This window comes from Tamandua tetradactyla, chromosome 11 (assembly GCF_023851605.1).
Source record: "Tamandua tetradactyla isolate mTamTet1 chromosome 11, mTamTet1.pri, whole genome shotgun sequence".
Lineage (NCBI taxonomy): Eukaryota > Metazoa > Chordata > Mammalia > Pilosa > Myrmecophagidae > Tamandua > Tamandua tetradactyla.
The window spans coordinates 32,292,676-32,307,695 of NC_135337.1; the positions used below are offsets into that span (position 1 = coordinate 32,292,676).

A 15,020-nucleotide genomic window follows, 5' to 3' on the forward strand; every position below is an offset into this window, starting at 1 on the left:
ATTCAGAAAGAGCAGAGAAGAACGACAGAGCCACGAGAAGCAGAGGGTCCACCAGCCAGCGACCTTTGGAGTTGAAGAAAGAAAATGCCTCCTGGGGAGCTTCATGAAACAGGAAGCCAGGAGTGAAAGCTAGCAGGTGACACCGTGTTTGCCGTGTGTCCTTCCAGCCAAGAGAGAAACCCTGACTGTGTTCGCCATGTGCAAACTTGAGACAGAAACCCTGAATTTCATTGGCCTTCTTGAACCAAGGTATCTTTTCCTGGATGCCTTAGATTGGACATTTCTATAGACCTGTTTTAATTGGGACATTTTCTCGGCCTTAGAACTGTAAACTAGCAACTTAGTAAATTCCCCTTTTAAAAAGCCATTTCGTTTCTAGTATATTGAATTCCAGCAGCTAACAAACTAGAACATATACTTTTTAAATACAGAAAAGCATAAAGAATAAAAATAAAGCCATGTATAATTCCATCATAAAAAATAACCTTTGGTCATTTTCTATGCATATAATTACAACCATGTGATAAATACAATGCAATAAATAGAGACAAATATACACAGTATACATATACACATTTCACATTACATGTTATGTTAAAAATTTTCTCATTTCATAACACTTTTCAGAAATAAATATTTTTCAAAAACAAAAGATACTATGTAATGGTATAATAATCCATAAATGACTTGAATATTCTACAATTGAATATTTAGGTTTTATAATATTTTCCCTTACTTTAAGCAGTAATATACTAAGCATTTTGTGCCAAAATCTTTGTTTACATTTCACATAATTTCCTTGGGCTAGCATCCATGTGAAATTCCCGAGCTAAAAGTTATAAACATTTTAAAGCTTTTGATGCCTTCTGCTATACTGGTTTTTGGAAAGGTGGGATTCATTCGGTGGAACTGGACCTCTTCAGCACTGAGTCACATTTTTGCTATTATTAGAAAGCTTGGTTTGTGGCTGCTTGAGGTTGATAGCAGGATGTAGCTAGAAAATGTAGGTTATCACACATGCCCACCAAGGACTTAAGTTTTGATTCCCAAGGAACTAACCATTATTTAGTTGTGATACCTCTAAAATTTGAGTTTTTGTGATTAAGTAAACCAACTGAAAAGTATGTTGTATACTTCATTTTTGATGGATGAATTGCTACACACCCTTCCAAGCCACATAAATTTTAGATTTCAAGCATGCAATGTTTGAAACAATTTTCTAACATTTATCTGCATGTTTTTAGAAATATCTGTGCATATACCTATAGAAACAGTAAGTAAGGGGAGTTTTAAAAGACTACTGGTTCAAAAAGCATTCCAAAGTCTAGACTAGAGGTAGGGATGCTATTTATGGGATCCCCTCAAATATCTCAACAATACATATAGTTCTATAAATTATCTATACTGCTATGTTGCATATTTTTAAACTTTATACAAATGGCATGTGCTTGTTTCAACTATTAGGTACCCCCAGAAAAGCCATGTTCTTTTAATAAATACAGTCTTTGGGGGGCAGCCAGATTCTTTTAATTCTGATCCAATATTGTATAGTAGGACCTCTTGATTAGATTGTTTTCATGGAGATGTGACACACCCAATTGTGGGTGTGACCTTTTCATTAGGTTGTTTCCATTGAGGTGTGACACACCCACTTGTGGGTTGGACTTTTTGATTAGATGGAGATGTGACTCTGCCCATTCAAGGTGGGTCTTGATTAGTTTACAGGAGTCCTTTAAAAAGCTGACACAGACACAAATATTTGGAGATCGAGACAGAAAAAGCCTGGGTGTTAAGCAAGGACTCACAGAAATAGCCAGAACCTGAACTGAAGAAATCTCCAGTCCCAGGAGATGCTAAGTTAAGAGCTGAAACCCTGTCCCAGAGCAGCTAAGTGAGGACCCACAGATGCTTAGAAAGGAAGCTTCTAGAATCAGAAGCTGGAAGCAGTGGAACCGGGAGTAAGGACCAGCAGATGCCAGCCACGTGCCTTCCCAAGTGACAGGCATTGGCCTGTCTTTGGAGTCAAATTATCTTTCTTTAGATGCCTTACTTTGGACATTTTTAAGGGCTTAGAACTGTAAACTTGTAACTTAATAAATCTCCTTTATAAAAGCCGAGCCATTTCTGGTATATTGCATTCCAGCAGCATTAGCAAACCAAAACATGGCATCTGTGGTAGGTTGAATTATGTATCCTAGAAAAATATGTTCTTAATCTTAATCCATTCCTGTAAGTGCAAACCCATTATAAATAAGACCTCTGGATGATGTTATTTTTAGTTAAGTTCTGGCCAACTGAATCAGGATGGGTCTTAGTCTTAGTGTTGGAGACCTTATTGAGAAGGCCACAGGCTATAGGGAAGAGTGGAAGGTGGAAGGCAAAGGAATCTGAATGAAAAAGGAGAGGACATTGTCATGTCCATTGCCATGTAACAGAAAAGCCAAAACCCAGGGACCATCAGCAGCCAGCCCCAGAATGCCACAGTCTTTGGGGGTAGGGGGGAGGGAGTATTACCTTGATAACACCTCAATTTTCAACTTTTCCTAGACACAAAATCATGAGCCAATAAATTCCTCTTGTTAAGCCAACCCATTGTATGGTATTTATTTTAGCAGACAAATGTGCTAAGACAACATCATACTATACATGTCTGTCTAAACATACCTTTGTGCCTTAATATTATGATTTTAGGATTATTGACACATGTAGCTCTAGTTCATTTTCACTCTTGTATAGAACTCCATTGTATAACTATCCCACAATTGATCCATTTTCCTGTTAATGGACATTTACATTTTTCCAATTATTTTGATAATTTAAATAATACTGAAAACATTCTTGTACATGTCCACTTGGCACATGTACAAGAATTTCCTTAATTATAGTCCCATAAAAAGAATTGTTCATTGAAGGGTATGCACATCTTCAACCTTACTTGATATTTCAAGTTGTTTTTCAAACTAACTGTATCCTCCACAAGCAGTTTATAAGAATTCTCTTTGCTTCACATCATTTCCAACACTTGTTTTCAGATGCCTAAATTGTTTCCAATAAAATGACTGTGAAATACTTTTCATTTACCTGAGATGGAAGAGACTGCTAGTTTCTCCCAAAACATTCTTCTCTTCCATTATACTAACAGAAAATTCGAATTCCAGCTCGACAGAGGGATACCCAGAATAAAGACTACGTTTCCCAGGCTTCTTACAACTAGGTGATCATATGGAGGTTATGAGAAATAATGTGTGCATTGTCTAGGTTGGGTCCAGCATGCCCTCACCTTCCTTTTTCCCACATTCATCTGACGGAAATGCAGACCTAGCAGTCAGCCATCTTGGATCACACAGACAAAGACATAACGATAACTTAGGGATGGCAGCAACAAGACAGAAAATGTCTAGGTCTCTGACCAGAGAGTGCTATAACAACTCTAATGGTTTCATGGAGCACAGCCACCACACCAACTGGGGCTTTAACTTATGAGAGAAATTAATTTATATCCTGCTTATGCCACTGCTATTTTAGGTCTCTATCACAAGTAGTAAAATCTATATTCTATACTTGATTACTAGAAAATTGAGCATCTTTTCATGTGTTTATTGACCATTTAGATTTGTCTTCTGCTGAGTGCTTTTTCCTATCTTTCACCCATTTTTCAACTGGTCTACCTTTAATTGGAGGCATTCTTTATAAGTTCTGAATTTAATTCATGATTAATTATGTATTACAAATAACTACTTCCCATCTGAAGTTGGCTTGCATTTTTGATATCCTGTGATGCATAAAAAATTGTTATATTTAAGATAAATTTATCAGTCAGATTCATAATTTGAACTATTTGTGTCCTATTTCAGAAATCCTTCCCACTCTGAGGTCATGAAAGTATTTCTTATATTTTCTTCTAGACATTTGGCAGTTTTGCTTATCACATTAGATTTCTGATTTCCCTAGTTTATTTTTTGTTTGGTAAAATGTGGCCTAATTGATTTTATTCTACATGGATGTCCACTTGTTGCAGCAAAAGTTATTGAATCTTTTATCACTGGTTTAAAATGCTGTCTGTCATATCAAGTTCCCATATATGTGATTCTGTTTCTGGACTTTCTTTTCTGTTCCATTACTCAATTTGTCTATCCAGAGTCAATATCATATTCTGTTTAATTTTATAACCTTAGTATATATCTTGATTTCTAACTGCATTAGTGTCCCACCTATTCTTTTCTTTAAAATTATCTTGGCCATTTAGTGTTCCTATGCTCTCCTATAGAAATTTAGAATCAGCTTGTCAAATTTCATGAAAATGCTTTTTTATGGCTTTTATTGAAATTGCCTTGAATGTATGGATTAATTTGTGAAGAAATCAACAACTAAATGATATTGAAGTTTTCCACTCATGCACATGATAAACTATGACTGATTTTCAGTGATGCACACCAAAAAACTGTGTCAATTGTTTAAAGATTGAAGAAACTCTCTACTGGTTGGTAAATGGCCATTGTCCCAAGCCCATTTTCTTTGATCTTCCAATAAATTTTGATAATCCAAAAGGGTCATCTTTTGTTAGAGTTATTCCTTCATATCTTGCGTTTTTTGTTGAAACTTTTGAGTTATCTAACAAATGTTTTCTAACTATTGCTAGTTTATAAAAACACAACTAATTTTTCTATATTGGACTTACAGGCATCAACTTTACTGAACTACTTTATTCTAATAATATTTTTGTAGATTCTTTTGGCTGTTCTAGATATATAACCATATTACCCATGAATTATCATAGTTTTGTTTCTTCCTTTCCCAATCCTTATACTTTTTCTGCCTTACTTTCCTTATTCTTTAATGCTGGTCAATACAGTGGTGAAGAGAAGTAGTAAATGTAGACAAACTTGTGTTGTTCTTGATTTAAAAGGAATGGTTTTAGTGTTTCATCACACAGTATAACGTTTACTATAGATTTTTGGTAAACAGACGTTCTCTTCTGCATGGTTGTCATAATAGAACCCTAATATGATTAACAAAAAAACATTAACAAACACAGGGAATATCAAGTTTAATGGCAAAGGAAACTTAACGTTTCTTTAAAGCAGGAGATACATATATCATTCTCTCAGGTAGAGGTAAGACCAAGTTCTCCAAAGTTTCTCATGGAAATACAACTGTGAATGGTACCACAAAGTAATAATTTTACCCTTTTAATGAAAATTTTGTATCCTCTTGACCCTGACTCCTGCCTAACTCTTCTGAAGAATCCTGGCAGCTCACCAGATGCAAATAACCAGTGCAAAACAACCTCAATACAGTTTTTCCCTTGGATTGCTGAGTAAAGGTCAATTACAATATCTCTTCAGCAGAACCAAGCTTATCTGGCCTATTTGAGATCTTATTTCTAAATTACTAAGAGATTTTGCATGAACATGTATTGAATTTTATTAAATGCTTTTCTTTTAATCTATCTAGATAATCCTATGTTCCCCTTAATCTGTTAATATTGTGAAGTAATGGATTTTCTTTTGCTAGACAATCCTTGGCTTAATTTCCGCCCCCCCCCCCCCCCCATTGGCAGGCACCGGGAATTGAACCCGGGTCTCTGGCATGGCAGGCGAGAACTCTGCCTGCTGAGCCACCATGGCCCACCCATTGGCTTAATTTTGTAACGCATCCTAGATTAGTTTGATAATATTTTACTTTGAATTTGTGGATCTATGTTTATAAATTGAATTCACCTGTAATTTTCCTTTCTTATATAATCCTTACCTTATTTTGGTATAGAAGTTATACTAGTCTCCTAAAATGAGCTGAATGAAGCATGTACCCTATTTTGGGGGGAGTAGAGTGGGGTGGGGGGCATGGGCAGGCTCCGGGAATCGAACCCGGGTCTCCAGCATGGCAGGAGAGAAGTCTGCCACTGAGCCACCGTTGCCCTGCCTGTGCCCTATTTTTGGTAATGTCTGAAAGAAGCTATGTAAGAGCAGGATTTTCTGTGGTAGAATTTATCTGTAAAACCATCTAGGCCTATTTGTGTGTGTTTATGTGTGTATATGTCTCTTTAGGTGGATGTATGTTTTCATAGATTTTAAATTAATGATCCAATTTATTTAATGACTATAGATAGATTTAGGTTTTCTATTTCTTCATGAGTGACTTTTGGGTAAGTTTTCTATGCCCATTTTTCAAAGTTATCAAATTTGTTAATGTAGAGTTTTATATTTTTAATGTCTGTCTGTAGTTATGTCTATTTTCTGATTTCTAATAGTTTATTTGCGCCTTCTCTTTTACTCGTACCAATCTTGCCAAAAAGTTTATCTAGTTTAAGTCTTTTCAAATACCTACTTTTAGCTTTGTTGATTCTCTCTATTGTGTTGTTTTCTATTGTATTCATTTCTGCATTTATCTAATTTAAATTATTTCCTCTACTTCCCATGTATTTTTGTATACATGCTGTTCTTTTTCTAACTTCTGAATTGAATTCTTAACTTACTAGTTTTCGATCTTCTTTTCTAATATAAGCATCAAAAGCCAAAAATTTCTTCCTAGCTTATTTTAACTATATTCCACATTTTTTATTATATGTGGAATATTAAACTCTCTCAAAGAGTTTAACAAACAATAATTTGAGTATAACATGAAGTTCATAGTTCACAGCAAGAAAACATGATGGGCATGACACCGACATGCTAGTGAAAATCAGCTTGTTTCATGTTGAACTTCTTTTCAAGGGTCAATCTCAGTTCCTTCATCACTACCTTCTTTTCTCATCTACTTTTCAGGAATTTTCTTCTGGGCCTCTCATTTGCTTTGCCTCCTGTGCCAGCCTGTCTGCCTTTAAGGCCTCAGCCAGTGTCTCTCTTGCTTTCTTCAATTTTCATTGCCTGCTTCCAGATATCATCAAAAGTTACCAGTCATCCGCCAAGGGGCTCTGAGAGACCCTGAACCTATGCAATATGTCAAACTTCCAGGGTTGGGTTCAGGGATGGTATGAAGATTTCTGGCAATAGCACAGCCCAGACACCCCACAGAGACCCATCTGGTGCAATTATTTCTAAGGCATTTGGGAAATCCATGGAGCTTCAAGGTTCTCCTGAGTTGCTGCATGCCTGGAGTCCCTCATACTTGCTCTGGCTTCTCCAGGTTCTCCTCTTCATCACCTGTGCCTAACTACATTTCCAGGGTGGGAAGTGATTTTAGAAACAGGACTGAGGAATATGCAGCTGGTCATTCTTACAGGGAGTGCAGAACTTAAACCAGGCTTAAACAGGGTTCAGTCATTTCTTCTGTGAGGTTTGGAGCATCATATTGTTTTGGGCTTCTCCAAGAAAGTTTGTCTAGGAAAACATATCAAGGCAGGATCCCCTATGGTTATCTGTCTCTAATGCACTCCTGAGATGCAGAAGCCCTGACTCCTGCTGGAAAATGCCAGTATTCCATGTATTTTGATATTTATAATTTTGTTCAGTTTTTACTAATTCCCATTATGACTTTCTTGGTTTTGACCCATGAGTTATTTAGGGGTGTTTTTTTCAAACATCTGAACACAGGGAGTTTTTTTTAAAGTTGTTGTTATCAATTTCTAACTGCATTGTGTTCAGAGAACAAAATCAATGTGATAATTATTCTTTTGTATTGGTTAAGAATTGTTTTGTATTCCAATTTTTCAATGTTCCTATATTATTGAAAATCATGGGTATTTTCTACTCGTTCAGTGCAGAGTTCTAGAATTGTTCATTATACCAAAAATAATTGGCTTGTTCAGGTCTTCTATATCTTTATTGGTTTTTTGAGGTTGATCGATCAATTATTGAAAGAAGTGGGTTAAAATCTCCCACTATAATTGCTGATTTGGAGTTGTCCATTTCTCATTGTTAAGTCTGTCCCTTTTGCATTTAGTTCATGTTTTGTTATAAAGCTTAGACTTGATCTTTTTGCAGGTTAGGTCATATAAGCTAATCTGAGTCCCAGTTCATTCTAGTTTCTCAGTTCTAAATTTAGGAAAGTTCTTAGAACAGGCTATGGTCCTGAGGATATTTACTATGATAAATGAAGCCTGTTTTCATGCCTGACTCTTATAATGTAGCATATCTTATTTATATTCTTATTATATATTATATAACCCTGTTTTAGGCTTTGTACTTGGCTTTGATTATCCTGTATAATGAACTGCTCAGAGGGGGTCCTATATAATGAACTGCTAGATCTGATGTGATTTCCACCCACCTAGATTTAAACTAAAGTTATCTAGTTAAAAACTGGCTTTTTCCTTCATCATATTGTGAGCTTTGAACTTCACAGGCCTGCTTTCTTCTTCTTTTTTTATTTTTTTTTCTGTCTCCATGCTAATTAACAGAATCCTGGTGCTTCCTTTTGGGAATACAGGGCCTCTTGATAAACAATAATTGGAAAAGGACCTCAGAAAGATGAGAATATTTTCTCTTTCTTTATACCTACTTAAAACATACTATTTCATCATAAAGTTTGTTTTGATAAAGGGATAAGTTGAGAACAATTTAAAACTATCATTCTTAGCCTCAAGTCCAAAACTGAAACCTGTGTGAAAATGTACATTCCTCTTTGATTTTCTCTCATAAAAACTGTTTTTGTCAGTGGCAGAATTCTAGCCTGTCATGCTGGAGACCCAAGTTTGATTCCTGGTGCCTGCCCATGGAAAAACAAAAACAAAAACAAAAACAAAAAAACCTGGTTTTGCAAATTTATTTGTAAAAAAAAAACAGTAACAACAAATAATAAAACCTGGACTTCAGACATTGTTGCTATAGCCTATAAAATGAAACCTATAGCCTCCCCAGTGTCTATCTGTCTTTCTAATCATTACTTTGCTCCATAGATTGCTATGTACAAATACCATTTAGCCTTTTTATATCTTCTTACTTTCAAACTTTTTGTCTTTATGCTTTAATTGTGACTGTAAATACCATACAGTGTGTTAAAAAATCCAATCTCATATTTATCTGTGTTTTAACTTGCAAGGTTAGTGTACTGATATTTATTGTGATTACTGATATTGAAATCCTTTCTGTCATCTTATTTCGTGCTTTTTATCTACCCTGCTTTGCTTCTTTTTCTCCTTTCCTACCTTCTTTTAAAATAATAGTTTTCTTGTCTCCCTCTATTTGAAAATCATACATTTTGTTTCTATTATTTGACTGGGAAAAAAAATATTTTCAAATAGTACCTCTCCTTCATTCTTTGCTCTCTTTTTCTGAGATCTGTTTTCTGTACGTTTGTGTATGTATTGGATTTCTAACTCTATTCTTCATAGCTAATATAATCTATCTTTTATATTTTTATTTCTTTATATCTATAAGCTACATTCTTCATAATTTTCTTAGATCTCTCCTCCAATTCATATTTTCTCTTTAGTGTATCTGTTCTTCTATTTAATTCACATATGGAAATAGAATTTTAGATTTCATTGACCATATTTTTCACTTATAGAAATTTGTTGGTTCTTTTCAAACTCTTTCCAGTCTTTCTTGATACCATCTTATTCTTTTCTCATATTTTTAATTCTTTATTTTACATATTTAATTATTTAGACATGCTTTATAATCTATTAGTTCTATTATGTGAAATTATAGGCATTCTGCTGCAATTGTATGCTGACTGTCATTAATGGTGGACTGGTTTTTTGTAATTTGGATTAAGATCTTATCTTCAAGGAACTTTATGTGTGGGAATATTGTGAGGTCCAAGTGGAGATGTATCTTCCAGAGAGGTCTTTATTTCTGTTAGAATTCCTGTTACCAGCCTGAGACTATTTTAAAATATAATTTATGCCCTGAAAATCCCAGTATCAGAAAAACATCTTAAATTTAACTTCTTCAAGGTAGGCTTGTCTTCCCACCCTCACTTTCTACACTCCAGCTGCATTGGTTTTATTGTTTTACTTGAAACCACAACCCTCCATCCTTCCACAAGGCCTTGGTACATATGATTTTCTTTTTCTGGAATACTAGTCACCCCAACTCCAAAATTGTCTAGTCAACATCTAACTTATCCTTCATTTCTTCATTCAAACATCATTTTACCAGAGAAGGATTTTTTTACCTCATCCTCCGCCACAGTCCAGGTCAGTCTCCTTTGTACTACACTTTCTTAGAACCCTATACCTCTGTTTCCAAGCTTTTGTGTTAGTTTATAATCATGCATTCAATTGCTGTGGTTATTCAGCTAATACCTGACTCTCCCAATAGGATGATGGAACTTTGTAAAGTCATGACCTTGTCTAGTTTTGCTCATTGCTATATTCTGAGTACTAGCATAATTTGGTACATAGAGAAAGCTTCATAAAATTTCTTGAATGAAAAAATTATCATTAAAAAATAACTAAAAATATGCATTTATTTAAAAAAATCCAAAGAGAGAGAGATGAAATGGATAGAGTTACTGATAAAACAAGTGACAGCTACAGGGGAAGTTCACCCTATTTTCTCTAGTTGTCCATATATTTTAGATTTTCCATAAAAATGATCAAGCAACTTACTAAATAGTGAGAATACTTCATTTGACTCTTTGGATAATGAGTGAACTTAATCTTAAAAATAAAATATTGTCTTTTGAGGATTAAGTTGAAATATTTTATTTAACTAAAAAGAAATTATACTGACCTGAAGATATTTCGATAATGGTTAATTGGGCCATTTAATGCTCCAGGCTGAGAAAAGACATATATATGAGCTTCAAGATCTTCTGTTGTTAATCGACATCCTTTTGGTCCAATGCCAGTGCTGTGACTGGTAAAGAGATGTTTTAAAGCCTAATTTAAATTAAGAGAATAATTAATATTTTGCAGTCATCTAATAATATATTAAATCTTTGGCTTTGGAAAGGGCATGAGGGACAATGGATAGTTACAATTCCCAATTTCTGCGTTAGTCAGGTTGGGGCCCTCACTGTTTACAAACACGTTTTATGCATTTCTGCTTTCCTGACTTTATTTTTTACATTCTTCCCTTCTAATTCCCATGCGCGCTTTGCAATTCTGAAAACTATCCTGCCTTCTCAATTCTATTCAAATCTCCACTCGAGTATTACCTCCTCCAGAAGCCATCCCTAATATTCCCTCTAACAATAGTTGATCCGTCTCCTGACAACCAGTCCCCAGGCCTCACCATAGAACTTATGTTTTGTATCAGTGCTGCACAAACTGTTTTGACTACAGTCCAGAGTAAGAAGCAGATTTTATATCATGATCCAGTCCACACTCATACCTACATATATAGCTAAAACAGCCCCTACATTTATATAATGTAAACTGATATTTTCAGCTCAATTCCACTCTACTTCATTTTTTAACATTCTAATTGAAATTCACTAAATTGATTTTATGATTCATTAATGAGTACCTATCCAAAACTTGAAAGACAATATTCTATACCAGCATTTCTCAAAGTATGGCTCTGTATCAGAATCAGTGGGATGCTTCTGTAGACTGCAGATCCCTCAACTACAGTTGAAAAAATAGAAAGTAGCATCTGCATCAGACAATTGCAACATTATTGGTAATAGAAAAAGATTAGAAACTAAATTTTTAAAAACCTGAAAAAAATAAAATATCCATCATTAGGGAACTATTTGAATAAACTATCATATAGCCACACAACGATATGCTGTGCCACTATTAAAATGGAGATAATTGCTATATGCTGGTTTAGAGTAAGGTTCAGGATATATTGCTAAGTGGAAAAACAAGCAAGGATAGAAAATAGTGTTTTAAGATGTTACCTTTTGTATAAGAATGGGGAGCATATGCATATTTGCTTGTATTTTAATGAAGAAATAGTAAAAAGTTAAGCTAAAAACGAATCAAAATGGTTTCCTGGGGAGGGAAGAAACAGAATAGAGGGAACAGAGAGGAGTATAAGATTTTTCTAAATGTATCTTATTTTAGAGTTTTGACTTGGAGCCATATAAATGTTCTATATAAAATCACAGAAGTAAAACCTGGTAGTCTTAAATTTGCTTTGGAAATATAAGTATGACTTCAAGATTCAGTTTTTTTTTCTAATATATATAAATGTCTAAATTCTGTCCAATGAAAATATCTAAATACAATGAAAACCAGTAATAAATATCACTCTACAAACCCAGTTTGTAGTCTTTAAACGCCATTTCTCACTAAAAGAGGCCAGAGTTCCTTAATGACTGATTCCAGTTCTGGGGCAGGAAATGAAGATAAACCTGGGACATTAAGGAAGCAAGCAATCACAGACTAAGGGGCTTATGTCAAAAGGACACTGGAGCCACCTAAAGTGATCCCATTTTCCTAATATGGGACAATTTAGTCATAAAAAGAATTACTGTAGATGATTAATATATATCAAATTTATAAAAATTCATGACCTTATAATGATATACAAAATATCCTTCTCATTGGTCATCATTGGAGGTTTCTATAGCATAATTCATTACTAAAGTTGATTAATAAAGGGAAAGAATCAAGCATTTATCTTCGCATTCTTGCGAGAACTATTCTTCAGAAAAACTAAATAGTAAATGTAGGAAGGTTCTTTATAGAAGAGATCCAATTAATAAAAGCAGAAAATCACTATATTTCATACACCAAGGAAAGAAGGAACCTATGCAATGATCAGGGGATGTGAAAATTATTTGGTGAAAGATTTTAGAAATTTTGGATAGGCTGAAAACTTGTGAGCCTCACTGATGAGTATTAACAATTACTAGAACTGGGACAAATAGACATTATGTATTTTCTGGGGTAATAGAATAGCAAATACACAACAACTACTACTAAGTGTTTTTGTCAAAATAAAACTGAATTGAATCCAGCCTGTAGATCAAGAACATTTATGAATTAGGAAAAAATGGGTCAAAGGAACAAGTTAACTGCCACTACAATGAAGCCATCAGCCAAATCCAAAACACTTAGGACACATGACAAATTTCAATAAATAGATTTTTTTTTTAAAAAAAGAAAGGACTATTATAGATTTTAACAGTCAAATACAAGGTATGGGCCTTGTTTGATCCCTGATTCAGACAAATGAACTACCTAAACAGTCAAGAAAGTTAAGAACATTTGCATATTAGGTATTAGATAATATTAAAGAATTGTTCATTTTATTAGTTTTGATAATGGCACTGTGGTTTTGTAGTAAAGAAATAACCTCACCCAAAAAGCTCTGGCTTTTGGGCTCCTGGGAGGAAACCTCTAGGCTGTTTTAATTTCCTGCCTGATAAAAGCATCTTTGTTTACCTGGGGGCTTTGGGCCACACTAGATAGTCTAACAGTGTGATTTATGATGGTATCACTCTACCTCTGGAGGGACAGGAGACTATATGCAGCTATGTAGGTTGTTAACCATCTGCATGATAAAGCCCCAATAAAAACTCTGGATACTAAATCTCAAGTCAGCTTCTCCGATTGACAATACTCCGTTCATGTTGTCACACATTGTTTCCAGGAGGAGTTAATGCTGTCCATGACTCCATGGGAAGAGGGCAGCCAGAAAGTCTGTGTTTGGAACCCTTCTGTACTTTACCCCCACACATCTTTTCCCTTGGCTGATTTTAATTTGTATCCTTTCTCTGTAATAAACATTAACCATAAGTATAAGAACTTTCAATGAGTTCTTCAAGTCCTTCTAGCAAATTATTGAATCTGAGGTTAGTCTTGGGGGACACCCCCAAACTTGCAAATGGTGTTGGAAGTAAGAGTGGTCTTGTGGATTTCCCCCTATCTTCACAGTGTTTATGTTAAAAATGTCCTTATCTGTCAGAGACATATAAAAAAGTATTTCTGAGTAAAATGATATCTTGTCTGATATTTGATTTTAAATAATCCATGAAAAAAAAGATAGGAGTGTGATAGCTAGTTTCCAAATGGGGCTCAATCAATCACAACTCCTGGAATTCATGCCCTTCAGTAGTTCCTTCCCACATTGAATTTGGATTGGCTTGTGACTCATATTCAATAAAGGGAAGCAGCAGAAGTAACGTTATGACAGTTCCTGCTTGCTTTTGGGAGAAGTCTGGCTACCCTACTACAGAGACCATGTGGAGAGATCATATGAATAGGGTGACACAGTGAGTCTACATGGAGACAAAAAGAGGCCCAGCAGTCCCAGCTAAACCCAGCTTTCTAGCCATACCAATGGTCTAAGAGTCAAACGAGCCATTTTGAACCACCAGAAAACTCAGCCCCAACCTGCATCATGTGAAGAAGAACCACCAAGCTGAGCCCAATCAATCTACAGAATGATGAAAGATAATAAAATGGTTGTCATTTTAAGTCATTAAATTTTGGGATACTTTGTTATATGGCAATAGATAACTGAAACACATTGAACTAAACTGAAACATTCAACTGGAAAATGTTGAAAACTGTTGAAGCTGGGTGGTGGGTAGATGAGAAATTACTCTTTTTCCTAAGGGTATGTTTTAAAAATTCCATGGCAAAAAGCTTAAACATAAATGTCAGATTCCTGGGCCCAATCTAAATCCTCTTAAAAATCAGAATGTCAGAGCAGGGACTAATAATATATATTTAAAATAAATAACCAGGTGATTTTTACTTATACTAAAGTTTGAGAAGCACTGTACATTCTATATCATATACCCTAGCCCTTGATTATTTCTAATTTAACCAGGCTGTTTTAATGAGTCATGTGTTTATTTCCTCAATTCCCCCCAGGACTTTAACCTCCTATTAGGGGAAGTACCATGGCTCTATTTTTAACCTCCCCCAATATCTAACATAATGCTAGACATATAAGAAACCCTCAATAAGCTGCTAAGAAAGAGTTAACTGCATATGACTCCTAGTGTCAGTGTATGTGATACAGATACCAGCATGCTTAGTGGGGCTTCTGTTTACCCTTAAGGGCTTCCATCTGTTTCCAGACGCTCTCACCTGGCTTGCCTATTCACTTTTTCCTATTGACATGTTCTCTAAAAAGGTTTGCTTGTGAGCCACAGCCTCTCACAAGAAAACTGAACAGCCAGGCATTCAAATATACAAAGAAAGACTCTAAAAATTGGTAAGCCTC

The 15,020-nt window shown here is 35.0% G+C and overlaps 1 protein-coding gene across 1 annotated transcript in view; it reads right to left on the bottom strand.

The window, feature by feature from the left end:
* EPHX4 (epoxide hydrolase 4) overlaps positions 1-15,020 on the bottom strand; it is a 35,815-nt gene that overhangs the window by 1,566 nt on the left and 19,229 nt on the right. The window contains exon 6 of the mRNA XM_077119485.1: positions 10,620-10,768. Within this exon, the coding sequence (XP_076975600.1) occupies positions 10,620-10,768 (149 nt within the window). The remainder of the gene's footprint in view (positions 1-10,619; positions 10,769-15,020) is intronic.